Source organism: Salarias fasciatus (genome assembly GCF_902148845.1).
Source record: "Salarias fasciatus chromosome 7 unlocalized genomic scaffold, fSalaFa1.1 super_scaffold_4, whole genome shotgun sequence".
Lineage (NCBI taxonomy): Eukaryota > Metazoa > Chordata > Actinopteri > Blenniiformes > Blenniidae > Salarias > Salarias fasciatus.
Window position 1 is genome coordinate 13,467,973 of NW_021941229.1, and position 23,192 is coordinate 13,491,164.

Here is a 23,192-nt window from a genome sequence, read left to right on the forward strand (position 1 = left end):
TCTTGAACCAGATGCTTCTTTAATATTTGTGTACACTGCTACGTTCATGCATCTGGAAACTGAGAATAACAACAGTTGGGGAAAGTCCCATTTCCAAAGCGAGAGCAAGACTGCAGATAAATAAATCATGTTGTCGTCTCTGTCATAAACTGACACACGGGTGAAGTCAGTTGAAAGGACAATCTTATCTGTAGATGTTGAAATAGAAATTCTGCTGTTTCTTATAGCTATCTAACTTGGTAGGCTTATGAGGATCACGAATCATTATTTGTCATATAGACATCTAAAATGTGACATTAACCGCTCACAGATCTCCAAAACTTCCCAATTTCCCACGATAAAATTGAAACTTTCCCACTTCCCAGAGACAAATGCACAAACCAGACTCTGATTAGGATTATTAAGATGACAAAACAAAGGCAGAAAATGCACATCTTGACATGTTGGTACCATGAGTGCACGGCCTCTCCTTCAGAAAAAATTGATATTAAATAAAAAACTAGAAATATGGAGTCTGTAAAACATGAAAGCGTCACACACTGCCGAACATACACACACAGGCACACAAAAATGTCTTCTACCAGTCGTCAGACAAGAACACCCACCTTGTGCAATAGGGACACAGAATTTAGTACCGAACTAGGCGTTTCATGACAGTTTGATGATGACACACTACGAACATTGCTGCTGTTTGCGTCTGAATCTCAGAAAAGGACAAAACCGCAAGCAACCCATCATGAAGCAAATCAAAAAGAAAAATTAACCGGATCTGGAGGAAGTCACCCTTTGTAATGGAGCCAGGAATGTCACGCTCGTATCGGTTTGGTAAAGGCCACTGAGACTGCCGAGCTCAGCCCTTGTGTCTGATGCTAATGCCCTGTAGCCAGGAGGATTCTTTCCTTTAATATCCTCTCGTGACACAGACTTCCTGAATCACAGGTACAAAGTGGGAATGTCTCTCTCCTTTCCAAAACGATGCTACCCCCGCCTCCTCTCGATGATATTGCACAGAATAAAGAACTTGTGTTAGCAGCCAGCATTGCTTCACAGAATGCCTCAATAACAGTGTAGTCTTCTCCAGATCTTCTCACAGCGGTTTGGTGCCCGTCGCCTTTGTTACGACACCAAATACTCACCAACGTCTTCTGTTTTTCTCCTGTCGAGAAAAACCTAGTGGATACTTTCAAGTAACCAGATGCTGTTTTCTCACAGCTACCCTGCTTTTAAACAAATGTAAAGTTTCTTTTGCCTAAAAAGGGGAACAAAAAGGAAAAAAAAAATACATGTCATGAAAATCCTAGTTATATTTTCTTTTTTTTTTTTTTTTTTTTATCATCCCTTGATTTAAAATACATCACAGTTATATGTGTTTGTGTCTGCAGGTGACCTGATTTTGGCACTGCACTATACATAATTGGATTTGCTTCCATCACTGAACATGAATAACTTGGATCACTTCTTATACTGAGGAAAGGCTCGCGCAGTCCGGCAGACAAAGCTCACACATCGTCTCCGATCGTCGCCGTCGAGGCAGACCAGAGCTGATTGTATGGATGCAATATACAGAGCCCAGCATGTGCACATATTGTACATGGACACCTTCTTTTTTTTTTTTGTTTTTGTTTCATTTCACTGGCGAGAGCCTCTTCAGCAGCTTCTTTCCCTTTGAGAGCAGTCCTTTCTTCTTCTTGTTTGCCAGATCTTGCGGGTCCTGGGGGTCCAGCGGGAGGTGGGGGCCCCTCGTCGGGCTCAGGGGTCTCATGGTGCCGGGGAGGAGGGGGCGGACGATGGGGGACGGCGCTCGCACGGGCGTGGCGTCATTGGTGACGGTGTCGGCGGTTTCTGTGGCGGCCTGGGGAGAGAAGTGATGGGGAGGTATGGAGGCATGGGGCAACGCATTACAAATATAGTAACTCGAGTCTGGATCAACCTCTGAAACCCAGCGGAAAGCTATTTACATTCAGAGGTTTTATTCTTTTTCGCCAACAGCATGGAGCGATGGAGAACTTAGCAGAAAAAAAAAAAAAATTCAGTGTAAATGATAAAACTATGGCTCACAGAGCTGCCTGCAAACATTTTGAAACATTGCTAATAACAAATCTAAGTTCTCTACGCTCTTAGTGGCAGAATAAAGGATCGTCTGTCTGCCTGTTACACACAATGTACTGAGTAGTAAAGTCGTGTTATTTGCACTCACACATTGTACAAACAGAAGAAACGCAGAGGAAGGAAGCCATTGAATGTCGAACACAAAATCAGCACACCACAGAGCCGCAGAGAAGAAGTCCACCGTCGGGAGGCCATGGGGGAGCGTTACAGTTACAGTCCAATACGGAACAACACCCAGGGACACAACTGTAGATACCAGGCTTCATCTAATGCAGCAGCTGGGAAACACATTTGTTTAACATGCGAATACTTCTCGAATTCAAAAACAATAAAGCTGAGATTTCTTTTTTAAAAAGACCAAAAGGTGAGTGATAATCTAAAACAGGTGACTTTAAATAGAGTTTAATTATCTAGTAATTCTTTTTATATCATCTGACTTTTACATTTAACGTTTTGCACAAATGGTAAATGGCTGCTCACTCTCCTAAATGGACAAAAAAAAAAAAAAATCCCCATGTAGACACTAGCTATGCATGTTAACATTCTAAAAAAGAAGAAACTGTCTGAGAAAAAAACTTGACAAATGCTTGTGTAAAATCAGCGTGACGCCTCGCAGCCACAAGCTGTGTGCATTAGAGCCGCCAGTCTGGTATCTCAAGTTGCCAACTTACTGTACAAAGGCAGACAGACCCAGTTATGGTGTGAAATGAACAATCTTCCTCTGTTTGTTTTTGTTTTGCCAAGCGGGTGAGGAAAAACAAAAAAGAAATCAGATGTGGCAGCACTGTCACTGTCGGTAAAAAACCCACACCACTATGGCAACAGAAGAAAACAACAACAACACCAACAACCAACAATGACACCAACACACATGAACACAGAGCGCAAACAAGAATGTTTTTAATATCCAATTTTTGTCTTTTTATTGTTTCATCGTAACAATACAGTATGGATGTCTCGGTGCTGCGGTTAGTTTAGTCTCTCCAGCTCAGAGCAAACATGGCATCTCCGCTGTCGACAGGGCTGAAAAATAGATCTGATGTGTGTGCAAGATACATAAAGAAACAAAGCCTCTCGAAGGAAACACAGCATTCAAGCCAAGAAAGTTAATATAAAACGTATCAAGTTTGAAAAAGGCATGCTTTTCTCTCTTTTTCAAATATTTTCCTTTAGTGTAATCGGGTAGCAACTTGTTATGTGGTAATAAAGCACTTAATAATACTATAATTATACACAATAACCACAACTGATTTTGTGTTTCAGTGCAAAGAGGTACCAAATTGTCTCGTGTAAGGAATGAGTCGAGCCTTTTTCAAGTCCTTCTTAACCAGTGCTGCATGCAAAAGAAATCACCCGCCGGGCTCCCACAGTCTATCCTCTCTCTCTGTCCATGTCAGGCTTTGCTTCTTCCTTTCTTTGAGATTCAGAAAGGTATCAGCACTGGGTTTTGTTTTTGTCCACGTTTTTTTTTTTTTTTTGTTCTTTTTCCAAAGGGTGAGGGTGTAGAGGGAGGGAGGCTGTTAGTCTGTTTAGAGTCACCACTGTCACCACATGGACAAACACACACAATGAACGGCACACAGACGGCAAGTGGAGGAGGAAGCGAGAGACGGAAATCAAGAGAGAGGACGGAGGATGGATGAACACAGGGCCTAGCGCTGAGAGCGGCGATGGTGATGTACCCGTTTGCCCTCTGAGACGGAGGCGGAGGCGGCGGCGGCGGAGTTGTTGGGGGGCCGGCTGGCAGGCTCTTCCTGGGGGTAGTGGGACGGAGTATCGGTCAGATACACCTCCACGTCATCAGGCACTTCTTCCAGGAAGTTTGAGGGAACCAGACCGCGGTGGCCATTCATTTCACCCTGCGGATGGAAGCAAGGGGAGGGCGCAGCGATAGGGAGTAAGGAGGAGGAAACAAGCTGCAGCAAAGTTTATCCTGTATAATCGACCAAGTTCAAACATGTGGAATAAACACCAACACATTTATGACCAGTTTGCTTGTTTAGTAAAATTCTACACAGTACAGCTAATGAAGACTTTCACACAATAAACAAACTCACATAATAAAACCCATCTTCATCGATATCCCCAAACACAGCGATAATGTCGCCAGCACAGAAGGTCAGCTCCGCCTGTCAGAGACACAAAGAAGGGAGTGACATCCAAGAGATATATCGATATTTTGAGAGAAAATCATGTTAAGGATTGGAAAATGTCAAGTGTGAGGGGATTAACGATGCAGTTTAAATACCTTTAAACAGAAGCTAATGATGTCTGTGTGTTGTGTTTCATGTGTGGTCATTGAAGTGAGGAAGCTAACCGGCAGCCTGTCCAATCTTATCAAGTCAGCATCTACTCTACAATAGTAATAATTAGCTGAAAAAATGATAACTGCATTTAAGTTGTACTAAGGTATGAGAAAATTTCACATTAAGCTGTATTCCTGATGTCAGTGGTTTTGATCAGTTTATCCAACTCTTGAGTATTTGTACACTGAACAACTGATGGTACCTCAACGTCAACATTAGGCGAGCTCTCTCGGGGGTCGTAGTCGTATAACGCCACCATCCTCCTGGAGGCCTGATCCCGACGTAGACCTCTTCTGTTCTGCTCTGTAAGGAGGGAAGCAGATATTCTAACAGCGTCCGTCGCTGCACATTCTCATTCACAGACATCTTGATCAGGTATTTACTTGTGCGTGGGCCTGCATGTGCTTGTGTGGTACCTATTCTGTCCACAGGGGTGCTGAGGGGGAGGAAGCCCTGCTTGATGAGCTGATCCATCGTCTCCTCGTCATCGGCCCGTATCTCTGACACCATGTTACACGGGATCAGCCCCATCCTGCCCCTCACCTCTCCTCGGTAAAACCCATCTGTATCTTTGTCACCATATATCTAGTAAATGAGAGAATAGAAGAGCAATGTTACCTGAGTTATGTTCATGTTAGCTGTTTTTTTTTTTTTTTTTTTCGTGGCTGAGTGTGGAAGCTCACCCTGATGATTTGCCCCTCTTTGAAGGGCAGCTCCTCGTCGGCCGCGTCTGGGTTCGGGGACATGGACAGAGGGTCGTAGTCGAAAAGGGCCACAAAGATCCGGAAGGACTCCTCGGGCTCCGACTCGTCGTAGTACGTGGGCGAGCGCCGATCTCGATCCCTGTAGCCATCTTAAAGACACAAAATACCGAAACAAAAATCCCATCATCCAAACATTACTGGACGAGTCGGTGATTAATGTGGCCCGACACACAAAACAGGCATTTCTGAGTGATTCTGAACGCTGAATTGAAAAGCTTTTGTTGATGACGCCTGTGTTTATGGTGTTTGGTCACAGATGGAGCAAATTTTAGAGCTCGCCAGCAAAACTTTGAAAATCATTTGCTGCCATTTGTACAGAGTGCTCAGTGGAAGTTTGTGTTGGTCGTAGCCATGCTTCAATCAAAAGATGTGTCCTTCTCATATCTTTTTGATTCGATCGTGCAACACTGTGTGGCAGATTTAACCTTCCCATGTCGTTGTGTTTGTGACTCTCAACATGCAGAAAAGAACCTGTGATCGCTTTGACGTATTTCCTACGGCATACACGCATGCATTCAAAACACAGACAGACTCACAGGTGCATTTCTAAATGTTTTTTTGTTTTCCATTATGTTTTGAGTGACAAATGAGGAGCGAGACAAACCATGGTGCAACACGCAGACAAAAATGTGATCTATGGACATGACACAACAGACGAGACTGTGACATGCAGGCTAGAAAAGACTACGAAATCCACTTGAGACGAGAAATACAGCTTTTAATAAATCCCCCTCATTGCAAGACTAGGTATTAAGAAGAGGTGGTAGTCCTTTAGTGGAATCCACATCGGAATGTAATTTGGGCCAATACAGGTCATAGCTGTTGCAGTGATTGCATGGCTTGACTAGCAGATTTGCAATAAGGTCAGAGAGAAGAATAATGAAGAACTGTCTTTAAATCTTTACATTTAGATAAAGTGTCAAAGAAGAGAAGAAGCAACAATGTAGCCATAGTTAAATGTCTATCACTGTTATCTCTTCCGTCATGCACATATAGTCCAATTCTACATCTAGCAGGTGTGGTGGTGCCACATAGGGGGAGGAGCGGAGGGGGGGGGGGGGGTTTAGCAGGCATTTATAATTCAGTGCAGAGTGTGAAGCATTCCCTGATATCTAAAGTAAATAACTGGTCATCTGCAGCTGTGGAAAGCTTCATCCCGGACAGAAGGCCTGGCTTGCCAGTGGGTCCACCATTTCAGTGCAAGGCGGTCATGCTGTTCGACTGGAAGCATAAAAATAACTTGAATCTCAACAGGACAAAAGAAACAGGCGCTTGCAAGTGTCCACAGCTGCTTCTTGCCATTTTTGCCAGGTGCTGGTGACCTTTCTGCTGCCATGCTGTGGTGGGGGAAAAGAAGGCCTGCCGGCACATACCATGGGGTGACCTGGTGCCGCCCATGTGCCTGCGGGATGACCACGTCCTGTGCCGAGCTACTCTGCCATAGTAAACATCCTCGGTGATGGGGGAGAGGTTTCCCTCACTGTTATTCTCAGAGGTTACCTCTATGGGAGACACCAGTTAGAAGGTGGTGGGATTACAAAGCAGAGCTCAACTTCAACTCTTTAAAAAATGTAGCATTTACGATCTGCATTGCCTGGTAAAACTTGCAACAAATCTTACCCAAAAGTTGGCATAATGTGAAAGATTAAATGGGAACAGATTGTAAACCAGCTGTTTCTCTAATGACAGGACAGTGAGATACTCCTCATTGAAATTCAGTAACACCGAAAAGCCCACTTCCCCCCATTCTTCATGAGGTATACGCTTTGCAGTACACCAAATTTCGATTTGAAAGTCAGACTTCCTAACTTTTTTGAAATCCTAAATAAATTATTAAAATGTTGAAATGTTGAAGAAATGTTGCTGGCTATTGGGGTCCACAGGACCTCTCACTGTAGTTAGTTGCTTTATATGTCTTTAAATAGAGCCGACAACGACAACTTTTGCACTGAACTCTATTTTAAAATTTCAATTCTATCCACCTAAATTCATTTCTACATGGGAGGCCACTACACTTTATAAATCACTGATTGAGACCTGATATTCACTTTAAATCGTGGCCAAAATCTATCAAATTGATGGTAACAAATATTCATCCATCACGATTTTTACACCAATGACACACTGATTTTGTTGCACTTCATGTCTTTTTTTGAACTGCTTCAGTTTTGATAAAGTCCAATTTATTCCCATTAATAAAATAACTACAGCCATTCAGCAGTTTGCCCTGTTTTATTTACAAAACTATAAACTGAACGTGCAACCATTTTTTTCAGTAATAAACAATCTAAGCAACAGGCAGGCTGTACCTTTTGAGAGAGACCGCAGTGGATCATGTGGTCGCCATGTTGGGGTTTAAAGGCTGTGCTCAAGGTTGTATTTTAAGCTGAATGAATTTAAATGATTTTTACCTCACTTCACTGAGTTCTTACTGTTTTGTTCCCATCTTTAGAACTTGGTTAAATGTACCAAATAAAGCCATAAAAAGCGACACATTCTACAAAGGTAAATCCCTTCATTTTCTGAGTCAGAGATGATTAAATTATTCCTCAACAACAACTCTCGCGGTAAACTCAAATCCAGGTAGTGGAAGGTATGAGCATGGTTCATTGACAAAGAGGTGATCTGGTGACACAAAGAAGCTAATGAGGGTTTTAAAAGATACAAACACTGCTTGTAGTATGGTACAGAAAACATGAAATTCTACTTCTTTCTACGCATTTTCTGACACCGACCGATAGATGGGACCATTAGAGGTCGCCTGTGCGGCTGGGGCCCGCCGTGATGAATCCGTCTCCCCGTATCTCGGTCATGACGGCCTCCGGCCGAGGCGTTTGTCTGGAATATACGCAAACACAGAAAGCAGTCACAGATATCAAGCTCATATTAATGCAGAAGGAAACCCAGGCGATCTAAAAAAGCAGCATGTGACAAAATGCACGCCAACATACAAACTGTAAACATAATCATGCAGGCAGGCACTGAAACACAGACGAAGAGACACACACTCAAACACACACAAGCCCATTGGAAGATCCAACCAGTGAGGAAGGAACTCAGCAGTTACTGGTATAAAATTACAGAGTAAATACTTCAAGTAAGGCAAAGATGCTGCTAAGCATACTTTGTGTTATACCACTGAAAACTGTTCAGCCCAGCCTTTCTCTCCAAACATGTCTACAGCATAACAGACCAGTCTGTCACCCTCAAACACGACCTAATCAAACTCCACATTTCAATCTCTACATGCTTGTTCACGGCTGATGAGGGATATCATTTAACTAGCACTTTAAAGGTGAATTCACCTCCTGTTTACTATGGCAACAGCACATTTTGCCATAAGATGATTTCAAGGATGCACCGCTTGTGGGTAGGAACCATCCATATTGGCTTCCACAAAGGCAAGAGTTCATCCTGTCATCCAGAAAACTCTCAAATGTGCATGAATTACACGAAAAGTAACAAATGAACAATTATGTTTTTGTTTTGGTCTTTGAGATAATCTGACATCTTAATAAACTCTCTACAGTCAGTGTGTTTGGTAGGCTATTTCTTTGCTGTAACAATGCTTTTTGGAAATAAATAATACATTTTGTCCCTTTGGAAATCTTTTTAATTTCCCTTTAGATGATGCCTGATATCAAACATGTATTTGTGGGATGAGCAGCACAGCTGAGTCTGTGCCAAATCTACTCCGCTAATGCCAAAAGTATTTCCTTTGCCGTTGATTCTCAATTTTGTTTTTTGAGGGATTGAATGATTGAAATGTGAAGAAAGAAGACACACAGGAAATGATCTATTTATTTGTTGAACAAACAGAGCCAGAACCCAGCTAAAACAACCTATTACCTCCTCCTTGCGGTGGTCACCAGCCTGCTCACAGGCTGCTCCCTACTCTTCAACCAGCTTTTTGTAGGTAGCGTTCATCATCGTTCTGGCAGGAGCAGCACGTCAGAGCCGATCCGACGTGCGTTAAACAGTTCTGAGGTCAGGACTGCTGGCAGGTCACTCCATCCCTCCACTCCCACATTCTGAAGGCAGTTTCTCATAAACCTCACTCTGTGGGAGCGGCCATTATCATCGCCGAGGACAGTTTGGTATCAGCCTGTGGTGATCCTAGGTTTGCAACTGTTCATCTTGACATCTATCTCTATTGAGAGGTGCCGAAAAAACCTCAAAACAAAAGTCAACAGCAAAAATTTACAAAATGCTCCAATCCCACAAATCTATTTTGCTTTCAAATGTGGCACAACTTGAAAGAGGAATTAACAAGATTTCCAGTGGTATGCAATGTATTGCTGAGAAGTACTGTTGCAAGAAATTATCAACCAAACATGAAGTTGCTTACTTCCTCTGCATTAAAAATCCAAACCAGACAGCAAGTAAAATGAAAATTTTATTTAAGGGCCACTGCTGGCCTCGAGGTTGGTGAAGTGAACTTGTAACTGGAAGTTGGCTGCTGCAAATCAGTCTGTCAATAGGCCAAAAGGCCCGAAAGCCTTATTGACAGACAAGCTCATGTTGAGTCAAAAAGGACGTCTTGGTGTGAAACTGGATCCAAATCAAACAAATGGATCGCAGGATTTGATGTAGTGAACCGGAAGGGACGCAATCGAAAAACAGCGAGGAAAACGGAGGAAAAAAAAATCTCTTCACAAAATTGAATTTAGAAAACAATTTTAACCTAAATAAAAGTTGTACGTGTAAGGCAAGTCTTTAGTGCTTAAAGACTTCAACTTTTGCACAAGGATGAGGGTTTTTGAAGGATCCTTGAAATTTTTTCTGAAGGAGGGACTCTGTCCTTTGGAGAATGGTGATGGTGTAGCATCCTTGAAAGATGGAGCGATGCAGAAACACCCCTGGTATTTTCTCTTTTTCTCTCTTTTCCATGCTACAATAACCTGCCACTGCTCTCCAAATCTTTGGGCTGAAGCAACCCCTGCATTCCTTTTAACTTTTTTTTTTTTTTTTTTTAAATCTAAATTTGAATTAAAACTCAGCACACACACTTACAACACATACTAAAATGCAAGTCAAGGCATCAGTCTCAGTTGAAGTATCTGTGCCTGTGCAGTTCACCAAGTAATCATAAATTTGGAAGGATGACTCTTGGGGTTTATAATAAGTGCAAAGAACTGCACCTTGGGTGTGTTGTGCGAGTTGCGTCGACGTCCCTCTTCCAGCTGCATCTCAGAGTACAGCTCCTCCTCATCCTCTTCCATGATGTCAGACAGGTCAGAGCCCCGGCTGCTCTCGCTGTGATATTCTTCATTGTGACTATAGTGAGGCTTTTGGCAGTTACGCACACAAACACAAACACACAGACGCAGTTGTTTAAGTCCCCAAACAGACATGTATACGTACATACATACGTACGTGCACACACCAAACATACATGGATGTGCAAAAACACACGCACACACACACACACGCGCGCACACACACACACACACACGCACACACACGCACACAAAGAGACACAGGCTAAAAAGTGTGTGCATGCAACCACCCAGACGTACATGCACACACACGTCCAGACATACACGCGCGCGCGCACGCGAGAAGTTCTCCAGTGAAGGACGCGTCGGTGCTGCAATTCAAAAGGAGAGAAAGGGTTGACGGCTCGTCCCAGTGTCTCTCTTACCGGCCTCCCCAGCTCGGAGCCTCTGAGGAACTCATCCACTGTGGGTCCTCTCCGACGGCCACGCGCAAGCCCTTCTTCGTCCTCCTCTTCCTCGTCAGAGTGATGCTGGTGAAATGTATGACCCTGCTCTCCGTATCTGCCCTGTCTCCTGTCTCCCTGAATACGTGCATGAAAAATTGGACAAGTGAGTCACGGTGACAGGAACCGATTACTTTCACTCCTGCGATTATTACTTTTGTACAAGTTTGAAGGTGTTTTTACTTTTTAATACACAGATGGTAGCAGAATCTCGAAAATGTCTTTGTGGATAATCAGTCACAACTGAAATATAATAGTGAATGGTTCGAAAAAATCTAATGTATTGAAACACCAGTTCCCACCTTGCCACTTTCTGCAGCCACCCTTTGTGCTGCTTCCCGAGCAATGGCTTTGGCCACCGTGTCCGGGATGAGCGTGCCCCGGGGCTGAGGGAGAATCCTCTGGGGGGACGGAGAGCGCGGATTGGCAGAGGGAGGGGCCTCCAGGGTGTGGCCCTGCATGGGCACGGGAGGCTGAGGAGGGGAGCGCGTGTGGTCCCAGCCGGGCTGGCCGGGCGGAAGAGCTCCCCCGTGGTGGGCCATGTGCTCTTTGGAATCCAGGTCTCTGGCACTTACTGGTCTCTGAGGTATAGGGTGGGGTTGGGGGTGGGGCAGCAGAGGCAGTTGGTGCTGTGGCCTGGGACCCTGGTGGGGTGCGCGCGGCTGAAGGTGTAAGGGCTGCGGCTGCTGGGGATGTGGGGGCCGCAGCTGGGGTTGCGGAGGGCCGCCCGGGTGGGGCATTCTGGGGTGGGCTTGTGGGTGGGGAGGGTGGGGCGGAAGTGGCTGTCCGTGGGGCGGCGGGGCGGGGAGCTGGGGCGTGGCATGAGGGAGGTGAGGGGACTGGAGGAGGGGCTGGGGGAGGGGCTGGGCGTGGGGGTGGGGGGGAGGCCCTGGGTGAGGGTGCATCGGCGGCGGCAGGGGAATCGGAGGTAGAGGCACGAGCAGGTTGTTTGGAATGACGGCGACTTGGGAGTCCTGGGATTCTCCCTGTACTGACAGCGTCCTCACGATCACCTCCCTGGCCTCCAGGCATTGAATCCTGTTCAGCTCAACAGTAACATAGTCTGCCATTGGGAACAAGACCTCCGCTATCTGCATTAAAGAAAGGAAATAAACCATGAGCAGAAACTGTGTTACAAGTTTTCCCCTTTTCAGCTTTAGTGACAGAACATCCCACATATTTTCAGTCAGTGGTTCAACCCCATACATTTTTAAGTTCCTGTTTTCAAATAGGCAAACATCTCCAATGCCTCCTGGTTCAAAGGAAATATACCTCACAGGTTTCACTTGTTTTCTGTGTGGAAGGTTGTATGTGAGCCTAAGATGTATGTCATCAGTAAAATGTTTCTCAAGCAAAGTGTGATCAAACCAATGTAATAATGGATCAAGATAAACCTGTTAAACTGTCAAACTACTTTGTGCCACAAGATGGTGTTGTGAGTCCATTCTCAGTGTAGCATGAGAAAGAGGCAGCAGTTTGTGAACCCTGGCCATGATTAATAAACCAATAAAAAAATTACTACAAAGCTATAAGCAGGTCATTACTACCAATCTAATATCACCATCTGAGGCACACGTGGATAGTACAGAGCCTGTATCTCTCATCCCGTTCAACAGTAACTGTAATGGACGAGTCTTCAGCTCAAATTGCATAATGACCTGCAAAACGTGACACCTGAAGGCTGGGGAAATCTTCACAGTCGGTCCAAGAGCAGAACCCCTGCCTGTTGTGGGTCAGTGTGTTGATTCAAGCCCTCAGTTAAACTGCTTCAGTTTACTCTGGAAGTCACCAGAGGGAGCAAGAGACCTTTATTAGATTCACACAGACTCACAGACCTGTGCTGCATGCTAATGACAGGCAGGGGGCACTGCTGGGTGCACTGAGGAGACTGATGACATAATGCTATATATGAAAACAGAAAACATCCCTTTCCACGGTGCAGTTTCTCACGTTTCAACAGGATTAATTTTATTTGTGCAGTGTTTTTTTTAATACTTATTATGTGCATATGAATGAGATTTCCAAACAGACTGCATCTTTACCTTAACATCACAATGCGAGGTAAAATAAGGACAAGACAACAATGCTAAGAGATGCCATCTCACCCTCTGCCCTTTCGTGCAGACAGCATAACCGATGACATTTGCCCCATTGGATGTGCCTGTGGGAGACAGGATGGGGGGCTTCCAGTGCACTTGCAGGACCCCCGGGGCCTGCCCACAGAGCACCTGGACGTCCTGGGGAGGCAGGGGAGGACCTGCAGCGGCAAGACAACAGGTGTAAGAGAAAGAGAAGCCAATGAATCACTGTGAGAATGTCACCGGCGCACAAGCAAAAGAGAAAGGTGAAGCATTCCTCAAATGCACAAATGGGAGCATACACGACCATGCAGAGAAATGCTTATATAAGGAAGGGGTAGTGAGGATATGGGGGGGAATCAGAGTAAAAAAAAGTCTTATTTTCATTGCCCTTGAATTTTAATGTTTTTGTATATCATCAAACAATATCCTCATGGCCTGTAGGGAGTTCATGCACAAAGTTGATAAAGAGTGACATTGGTGGAAGGGGACTGTGTGTGCTGTGGGTGAACTGTGTCCTTTATGCATACGATAAGTTTATCATGGCTCAACTCTAACATTTCCCAACCATAAATGCTCCACAGTCACACTGAGAGGTAAAAATGAAACATGCCTCTGACGTATTCACAATACTATTTTAAATGACATGTTTGAATTCATCTGATCCTAAAAAACACAAAATAAAATATGATTTTTTTTTTTTTCTTTTGGTCATTACTTAGGAAGCCTGCAGTCCTTAGATGCAGGACACAGTCAAGACATACTGACTACAGCTTGTTTGTTGTGTTTCACTCTCCTGTATCACTAGATAAAATATGCACAACTGCACTTGGGCAGAAGCAAATGCACACTGATACAAAATGGTAATTACAGTAAGTACTGGAGGGGCGCTGCTTTATATAGAACTGCTTTATATAGTCACTCCAGGGTAGGCTATAGGCTGAGGAAATGACTCATCAGAGTAATAACTGATCATATCTTAATGATGCTTGGTTATTCTCTAATTAGTGATGTCCTCTGTGCAGCCAAATCAGGCAAAATTGCATCTGAATTTAGTTTCCAAAACAAACAAAAAATAACACTGTGAATGAATTAGCGTTTTAAGAATAAGCTAAAACAATATTTCTAAAGATTTTCACAAATGCCATTTTGCCCATAGCTCTTAAATGATTCCTTGTACCAAAAAAAAAGCATTCTCACTTTCAAAACTAATATTAAAGTATTACAGTACTATAGTAATCTGTGCCTATTTGCTTTCAATAGCAAAAACTATTTCAATGCATATGGGAAACCGAGCCCAGCACTGGTGTTTTGTTCTGACCTGTTCTGCAAAATGGTGTAGGACCTAGACAGAATACAATACACAACAATGGCATGGTAAGGAAAGCGAGTAACATACTAACACACTATTCTACAGTACAGTGAAAAAAAATGAAACTGTTACATGACATTTAACATCAGTTTTGACATTACAGCAAGCTAAAATAAGCAGAGTTGCAGCAGTCTGTAAACTTCAGCCATCCTAAATACCGGTAACACTGTTGAAAAGCAATCAGCAGCTTTAAAAGCTTCGTATATATTACTGATAGTATGATTGTTTCTGACCTGCAGCCTGAGTGCAGAACTCCACTCCGGCTTCTTTCCTCTCCCGCTGCTCCAGCGGCAGCTGCCAGGGAACCTGGTGTGGCTGTGCCAGCACCGTCACTTTATAGACGGTCAGCGGCTTCAGGTTGAGGAAGCGTAGACGGTACCTCCCCGGCTTTATCACCGCGTGCTCTGCCCCGTCTAGGAACACAGTGTGACCATAGTTACTGTTGCTGGGCAGCCAAGAGAGCTCGGCGGTGTCACGCTGGATGTCATCCACTCGGAGGCCGCACGGCGCGACCACCACGTTGGCCCCCACCAGCAGGGTGCAGCGCAGCTCGTCCGACAGCCCCCGGTCGGTGACGCTCTGCACGCAAACGCGGTGAACGCAGCCGTCCAGGTCCAGCTTCTCCAGCAAGCACTTGGTCCGGCCGCTGTACGGCAAACTCGCCCGGAGCTCCCCGTCCACCAACACGTTGTAGCCAGAGATGTTCCCCCAGCCCAAAGGCACTATCGGAGGCTCCCAGGCCACGATGACGCTGCGTGCCAGCTGCTTGATCAAAGTGATCTTCCGGGGGTAAGGCACAACGTCTTCAGCAAGGTCCTCGGGGTCCAAGGGCCCCCCCGTCCCATTGCTACAGGGAACCAAAGCGTTACACGAGCCCAGGAGGCTGTCCTGGGAGGCACCTCCATCCCCTGCAGTCAAGGCCAGGGGTGCATGGTCCAGCGGACCCAGGTCTTCCCCTCCCTCCCCAGCCAGAATAGCTGGTTTTTCCTTGTCTTGGACAAATTCCACAAAGTTGGAGGGAACAAGTCCTCTTTGGCCATCGAGGAGCTCCCCTGCAAAGACGATACACAGGAGTAGAAAACAATGTTATGTTAAGATGGTTCATCAACAGAAGCCTCCACAGAAAACTGCAACACAACTAATGATGCCTCTTGCATCCCCACAAGGCAAACACACACGATCGTCAGGAGAAGCCTTTTTCTTTGAGAGGTGGAAATGAGTCACTGAGTGAGAGGCGGGAGAAACGCAAACATACAGAATGTATCTCTCACTAAGATGGAAGTTTCCCACACTTAATCTGACACTATCTTTTATAGATGACCGACTAAACACGAAACAACTCTTCAGTATTTCTAGGAACTTTAGACCTCAGTTTGTTTCTTTTCAACATTTCGAGGAAGACCCCAGAGCATTCACACGTGACGTTCATGAAAAGGAAAAAAGGCAACACGGATCTACAGGATAGTTTTTTATTTCAATCTTCCCAAAGGCAAGAAGTTTGTAACAAAGCTCCCTATCATCTTGTCCTTCAATTCTTTTTTCCGGCGGCCTCAGAGACCTTAAGACCATCTGTGTATGTCTGCGCTTATGCATATGAGTGTATGTGTGTGTGTTTGTGTTTGTGTGTGCTGATGATTAAGCTGAGCCCCGCTGGATTAGTCATCAAACTAAAAGCGACCAAGGTCCCATCTTGACAACAGCTTGGTCCGAGGCCCGTCTCCCTCCTGTGTGGTATACAAGACTCCTCCACAATGCCATGCAATCTGACCGCCTACAGCTAATGAATCACTGCAGCTGAGTACAACTGCATCTATGACAGCCTGTGCTGGCCGCAGGATTGCTAGCAGGGGGGGTGGGGGATTAGGATTGCCTCTGATGGAGAAGCCTTCATAATTCTAAAGGGATTAAACAGAGAATCATTCCAATCACCAGTTATGAAAACGTGTACACAAAGTTTTCTTGGTGACACGCTGCGTTTGACAAGGAGGTCACAGGATGAGTGTCGCCGGTGGGTATATGACGGACACTGTCAGCGCGAGAGTCACAAATGATGCAAACTGTCTTGGAACCACACAAGAGGCATCTTTCTAGCACTGTTTACAGAGACGACTGCATCAGCAACCTTGTTGTGCCGCTTTACCATGCCTTTAACGTGACAAGGAAGAACACAAATGCATCACAGGCAACTTGTAACATATGTCACACAACAACCGTACGCATAAAATACAATTTAAAGTACAAATGGTAACAGTCGATGCTCTTCGACAGGATAATGAGGGCTGCGAATGCAGCAAGACAAGACTGTAAATAGAACAACTTCAATGAAGGACGAATGTGAGCTGAGAAAAACTTCTTGGCTTTTTTTTTTTTTTTGTCGTTTTGGTGACAACACATAATGATGCACACACTTGTTTGGACTGTCAAGCATTGTCAGCAACAGTAGACAAGACGCAGGAAAAAAAATCCCAGACTTGAAGAGCAACAAAGGGCCGCTCCTCCTGCACATGAGCCTTTTCTTCTTCATGCTCCACTATAATTTAACACTCAGTATAAGCGCCCGAATTAACATCGCTTGCCGTTCAGTGCGGGGATTATTTTACAAATTGAAGCGTAGCAAGTGTGCCCTCTCATTTTACTTCTCACCTTCATAAAAGCCATCGTCGTCCATGTTGCCATACACGTAAAGATACTTCCCAGCCACAAGGGGGAGCTCTGCTTCAGGATGCTCATTTGGTCCATCATAAGGGTTGTAACTTGAAAACAACAAGATCAAGACAATTGTTTTCATTGCATAAAAATGAAATGCGTGGAGACGTTGAAAGACAATGCACGGCAATATCAATACGAACGAGTGACTCCTTCACCTGTAACGGGCAGTGCAAAGGCGGACCTGGCCTGTGTAGCGAGGTTTGGACCTGGGTGATGGGCTGGCCTCATCCTCCATCTGCCCATCAATGAGGATGATAAAGAGAAGAAATGCTGTTTGGTTATTCAAGAGAAAAATTTAATATTGACCTAAAAAGTTACAGAATAACAAAGCAGTATAATGTCTTCACTTAGCTAAAACTGGTTATTCGGATTAAATTCAGAAATCTGGACTCAATCAGGCTCACCTCTGAAGGGGTAAGCTGTGAAGGGCTGCTGGGGTGGTCCGTCGTCACGGTGCTGGGTTTGACAGACTGTGGTTCTGGCCGTTCTCTGTCTCCAGTCTGATTCGTGCTCGGCAAGAAGTGGGAGATCAGCAGCGGCGTGCTAGCCACACTCTCATCACCTGGGAGACATTGATTTCCATAGCAAATAAAGAGCAACTGTCATTCCTTGGTATTGATCTCCTGTTGAAGTGATGGTGCAGCCCACACCCCTCAAGGCAAAGACTGTTCAACCCCCATCACCAGCCCTGCACTTTTTGCTACACTTATGTTCCTAAACATGAGTCCTCAAAAGGAATAAAAACTCTTGAAAAATGCAGAATATACAAAATATAGGAGCGGAAACGGCTAAAATTCCTTGAGGAAATTCAAGTACGTCAACAACGTGCATCCAATGCGCCTCTGGGTTCTCATGGTTTGCGAACGATTAATATTATGTACGACCACAAAGGCATCAGTAAGCTCTGTGTCAAGCGGAGAGACGAGATTAAACAGGGTTTCCAGCACTTCAAAGACCTTTGGTCTGTGCCAGACTGTATAAATCTACATCACTGATACAGCTGTATCTGCTGGCTGTGCAGGTTGCACTAAGTGTCGATGGAATACTAATGTGTTAAATCACATTCATGTCATACATCAGGCCTGTGATCAATTAGGAAATGTACCGATCATGAATAAGCACTATCGCAATTAATGGTTCCCACCTCTGTGTCAAGAGTGAGCTGATACAGCTGTCTGGGGGATTGGATCCCTCTCACCCTCCTGTTTTAATCTGATTATAAGCCTTTTGATGATATGTAATGTGGGAGATGCTTTTATTAGGGGCATGTAAAGCGCACAAATCTCTTAGAATAGACAGACCTCACTGGTAGAACGTAATTTATTCCAGACACACTGTTCTTTGGGCCTATCAAGTCGTGTTTTGGGCCTCATGTGGAGTGCGTCAGCGATGGTGTGAATTTGACAGCCGCATTGATGCGGACAGAAACTGGCCTGAAAAGGTGTTTTCATAGCAGCACCAGTCATATTTTGGTGCTGAGTGTTGTGGGAAGGCAACTGCCTGGCACTCCAAAATGTTGAGCTAAAAAAAAAAAAAAAAAAGGCTCCTGTAGTCCGATGCACTGGAGCGAATCACATATCAAATATCACACATGAGCCGACAAAATGGTGAGGGAAAATGTCAAAAATCGCAGCCAAACCTGGAGCCAAACCCAATTCAATGTCAAATTCATATTTGAAGATTTCATGAACACACAGCTATCAATAACTGTTGATAACATTGGTGTGCTGTATACAGTATGTACAACCATCAGGTTTGGTTTTCTGCTCCTTGTTCTTCTGCACTTTTTCTTAATCTTTTCAAAGCTGCTCATGCAATGCCTTTCAAGGTAACAAGTGTATTTTCATTAATCTATGGTTACATTGCCATTGTATGCATACATTTATTCAGACTTACGAGTATATTTCATTTGATATTTACTAAAAGCATCTGAAAACCTGAATTTTCTCTCTATCCATCCAATAATTCATCTGAATAAGACTCGAGATTACTGACTCACGTGTCTTTAAATTGGTTTCCGATGCAACGCTGAGTTGTGGGAGGTTCTTCTCCGGTCGAAGTGGGATCTGGGACGTGCGAGTGGAATTAATTTTCAGGATATCAGCAGGTTCCGACTGCAGACTGAAGTTGAGCAGCTCCTTGGACAGCAGGTGGAAGCGTTCACTGTGAGTCCTGCATTTCTGCTCCAGGTCGTGAACCTTGACCTTCCACAGATACGAAAAGGGGGAAGAAGATGAAAAAAGTGAGCCCCGGAGGCGGGAGGAGTGAGGATTCATCACATGTAATAGTACAGATACAGGTCTCCTGGAGAAACACTGTTATATCTATTAAGGCTCATCAAACACAGACCTAATTAGGAGCGAATTCCCAAAGAGCCATTTCTAAGCTTTAGCAGTGCGAAACCTGCAGCAGGCTAATCTAGGCATGTGGAAGGGAAGAGTCTTCTGCTGACGCACAACGCCGTTAAACGCTGATAACAAAGCCTGCTGTACGGAGTTAGGCCGTCATATCAGCGTCCTCTACACGATGTACAACCACTACATTCATTCGTGTTCAGTGTGCATATGGACTCTCATTTTGCACAAAAGAAGCTCCTCAAAGCTTTGAATAAAACTCAGAGGGGAAAGGGAGGGAGACTAAACAAAAACAAGGGGGGAAATAAGTACCTGAAACATTATGTCCTTATTCTTCTGTTCAGACAAATGTCATAAACAAGGAGGAAAAAAAATAAAGAGAAAACAAAGTTATAGTAGCAACAAATATGAAATGAAAAAGAAACAATGTAAAAAAAAAAACAATGTATACAAAATAAGTTCAAAATCATGACAAAGGGAGATAAAAAACAAAAGACGTCAAACAGAAAAGGTAGAATATGCAAAAGATAGAGGATGGAAAAGCTGAAGTACACAGTATGAGAGTAACTCATCCAAGAGATGTTTCTTGAGAGAAATACGTTTTTCAGTTTACCAAACTATTCGTCTCAGCCAAACACTGTAAAATCGCATTAAAGTGCCCCCGATGGATAATAACCCGACCTCGAATGAACCGCTCTCAAAGGAGCCGGCAACCTATCGTCGTGACCGAAGGATTTAGAGTAAAATGAGAAAATAATTTGTAGATGAGCTGCTGACAAGCATCTTAAAGGCTGTGATGAAGCGCAGCAGGTCAGCAGTTTGATCACAGAGATGAGGTCAGGCTGAGTTCAGCATGAATGGGATGTGTGAGTCTGAATTTACAGGACAGGAAAATCTGGAGCGACATGTTACAAAACAACACTGGAAGAAAGACAGCAGCTTTTACTGTAAATACAGCTTTTAAGCCACAACTTGGTTGTGGATGTCCCCACACACAGCTTTTTCTTAGCACTCATCTGCGTGGGTGTGTGCAGACTGCTTCTTTTTTTTACTTTCCCAAATCTCTTGTTAGCTTTATTACGCCGATGAGGACGGGACTCCTCACTCGTATCGTTCTTATTGGAAAATGCTTCAAGTAATTTCCCGTCACAGCTCTGCCAATTTCACACTGAACAGAGGCGCAACAAGCTGTGGATGCTGGAAACACGCGTGGGTGTTCTGGATGCTCTTTAACTGTTATCAGAAATTATCGGACTAGTAATTGTTTGTTTTTTTTGTTGTTTTTTTTTTTTGGTCCAGCATCAATGAATTGATATTGTTCGGTGAACTACTTTGGTCCAGACTTAATATAAGAATATAAGAGGATGAGAGTTATAGATAATGTATATGAAAATATAATAAAGGTAAAATAAATATGTATATATTAATCAGTGTTGATGCATTAGGAGAGAAATATGAGTATATATTCCTTGAGAAAAAGTTGTTTGATGCAAAAAACCTTTGATTTTGTTTCCAGATTCACTGTGTCCAGATACTCCTGATAAAAATGGGCTAAGAGATATTTCTTTATTGACGAAATAAACTGCGGTATACAAATGATTAGGCAATTCACTGCAGGCAAAACTTGATGGGGGAAATAAAATTATACGAGTAGGTATGGAGCAAATTTCTGTGTAAAAGCTAATAAATTCACAGCTTTGTGTTTTTTCCTTTGAAAAGTGAGAATCATGAAAGTCTATAGATACGTTCTTAAGTAGTGTCCATGGGGGCGGTGGGGGGAATAAACAGACATACAGACTGACATGATGAATAGAACGATAACCTTCAGTAAGTATTTTAATAGGCAAATAGCACAAAAGCTGCAACAAAGCTTTCATTTTCAAGAAATGCAGCCCTATTTATGTATTATAACATTGCTGACTACAGTTATTACACATTATTTTATTTGTTTGATACTTTAATGTAATAATAACTATGTGACAACTATGATATATTATGACGACAGAGCAAATATCTTTTTACACTATGGTCAAGTTCTTATGTTATAAGATTTAAGACATTGAAAATTCTCAAAATTATTCTAATTTTTTGGCACTGCTATTGTGTTTTTGGCCAAAATGACACTTTTGGTTGTGACACTCCTCATGATGGTTAAAACATCCCTCTTCTTCTTTTATCATAAACCGCGCCCTGCAGATTTGTAAATGTGAGCGAGTTCAACTAATATCAACAAACAAAATTTGTGATGGTCAGTAGAAGAAGGTAGCTTGCTAAGCTTAGCATTCAGCTGAAAGATTCTTTCTCCATGATTGTAATGGAATCAACACAATTTCTAGATTAACTAATCCTGTCATAAAAAGGAGAACAACTTTCTTTTGTCTGTGCTATATTGTTGAGAACTTACACTGTCCTCTTTTTTTTTTTCTTCACCGACCTGAACTAGAGAGCGAAGCCATATTTAGGAAACGGACCTCTGAGGTAAAGCTGAGTGAACTGATGTTACCGTACCTCTAACAGGTGCACTGCTTCCTCATGCTCTTGGTCAATTTGAACCCAAGCCTGCAGAGAACACAGAGAAACAGGCAGTGACAGCTGACACTGTGATCACAGACCACGAGGTGGAACAGACAGCGCACAGCTGACATACTGTCAACGCAGTGCGCTGCCAGAGGCTCACTGGTTCATCATGGCACTGGTACTTCCAGAGACGCTTACTCCTGATGGCACGGCTACAAACAACAACAAACAGAGACCGACTTATTTTAGGGTAACGTAGTGCTCAAGCAGCAGCCGCTACAGGAAGTGAAAGTGCTGCCATCGACATTACCGTCGCGTTTGTGGCACTGACAAATCAATTTGGCTCCTCTTAAATAGCAGGCACGGTTTTGACCGCTCACGATCGTTAATTATAGCACAGCATTAAAACCTCATACCTGAGTTATGATTAAACTATAGATGTTAAAGAGTCGTCTCTGTTTTCTTTGTGCGCAAAAATAAGATGCATTTAAGTATTTATGGGGAGGGATCCTGCAGTCTTATATTGATGATTATTCCTCTGTAAGTTGTGCTTCATAATAACCATTGCTGTGCAGTTCTTGTTAAGATTTCCTGTGTTGTGTATATCTGCACATTCAAAAGAAGCTGCTGCTGACAGAAAAAAAATATCTTAACATGTTAGACAATTAATTCAGCAACTGGGCAAATAAAACAGTTAAAAATAAATATTCCATGGCTGGAAAATGAACAAACATAGCCTGAGAATTGCACCGCTGTGGGTCATCAGGCTAATTGACTATATTTGGGGGGAAATGTAGCAAACAAAACAAAAATCACAGTTTAAAAGTTAAATGAAGCTACAAATACGCTCAAGGTTAAGGAAAAGGGACAGCAGGCTTTTAAAATGATTCAATATCATTTAATAAAATTAAATCCATTTTTGCAGTTGTTTTTATTTGCATTAATAAATATCTTTTTTAACTCTTCCAGGTCATCTGAAGTATCGGAAAGAAGGCAAAACCTTGAGAAAAAAGCCATGAATGTGCACTGTGAAGGACGTTTGCCCAACGTATAAATATATCAACAACGAGAAAAACAGCATTTTCAGCAGAGGGCTCATCATCATGCGATCAAAGGCAGCGAGGCTGAATCTGCATTTCTAATAGAAATGTGCTGATTTTTGAACAGTGCTTTGAAGTCTTGATAATTTTCTCCTACAGTAGCAGCGATTCGATGACAGTGATTCAGCACAAACTGGCCACTGACACATCAATAACTGACC

General features: G+C 43.6%; 1 protein-coding gene across 6 annotated transcripts in view; it reads right to left on the bottom strand.

Moving 5' to 3' along the window:
* Positions 1 to 476: 476 nt before the first annotated feature.
* The window catches only part of rimbp2a (RIMS binding protein 2a), a 68,697-nt gene continuing 45,981 nt past the window's right edge, over positions 477 to 23,192 (bottom strand). The window contains exons 6-24 of one of the 6 annotated variants that reach the window (XM_030084354.1): positions 21,923 to 21,973; positions 19,060 to 19,264; positions 17,465 to 17,622; positions 17,216 to 17,295; positions 16,995 to 17,104; positions 14,585 to 15,403; positions 14,301 to 14,324; positions 13,007 to 13,158; positions 11,204 to 11,992; positions 10,824 to 10,979; positions 10,321 to 10,467; positions 7,915 to 8,017; positions 6,553 to 6,681; positions 5,099 to 5,268; positions 4,799 to 5,000; positions 4,618 to 4,718; positions 4,167 to 4,238; positions 3,792 to 3,968; positions 478 to 1,852 (exon numbers count right to left, since the gene is read on the bottom strand). In XM_030084354.1, coding sequence (XP_029940214.1) covers positions 1,625 to 1,852; positions 3,792 to 3,968; positions 4,167 to 4,238; positions 4,618 to 4,718; positions 4,799 to 5,000; positions 5,099 to 5,268; positions 6,553 to 6,681; positions 7,915 to 8,017; positions 10,321 to 10,467; positions 10,824 to 10,979; positions 11,204 to 11,992; positions 13,007 to 13,158; positions 14,301 to 14,324; positions 14,585 to 15,403; positions 16,995 to 17,104; positions 17,216 to 17,295; positions 17,465 to 17,622; positions 19,060 to 19,264; positions 21,923 to 21,973 — 3,873 coding nt within the window. In that variant the 3' untranslated portion in view covers positions 478 to 1,624. Of the gene's footprint in view, positions 1,853 to 3,791; positions 3,969 to 4,166; positions 4,239 to 4,617; positions 4,719 to 4,798; positions 5,001 to 5,098; positions 5,269 to 6,552; positions 6,682 to 7,914; positions 8,018 to 10,320; positions 10,468 to 10,823; positions 10,980 to 11,203; positions 11,993 to 13,006; positions 13,159 to 14,300; positions 14,325 to 14,584; positions 15,404 to 16,994; positions 17,105 to 17,215; positions 17,296 to 17,464; positions 17,623 to 19,059; positions 19,265 to 21,922; positions 21,974 to 23,192 lie in introns of all 6 variants that reach the window. The other 5 variants (XM_030084356.1, XM_030084355.1, XM_030084358.1 and 2 more) reach the window with 5 other exon arrangements.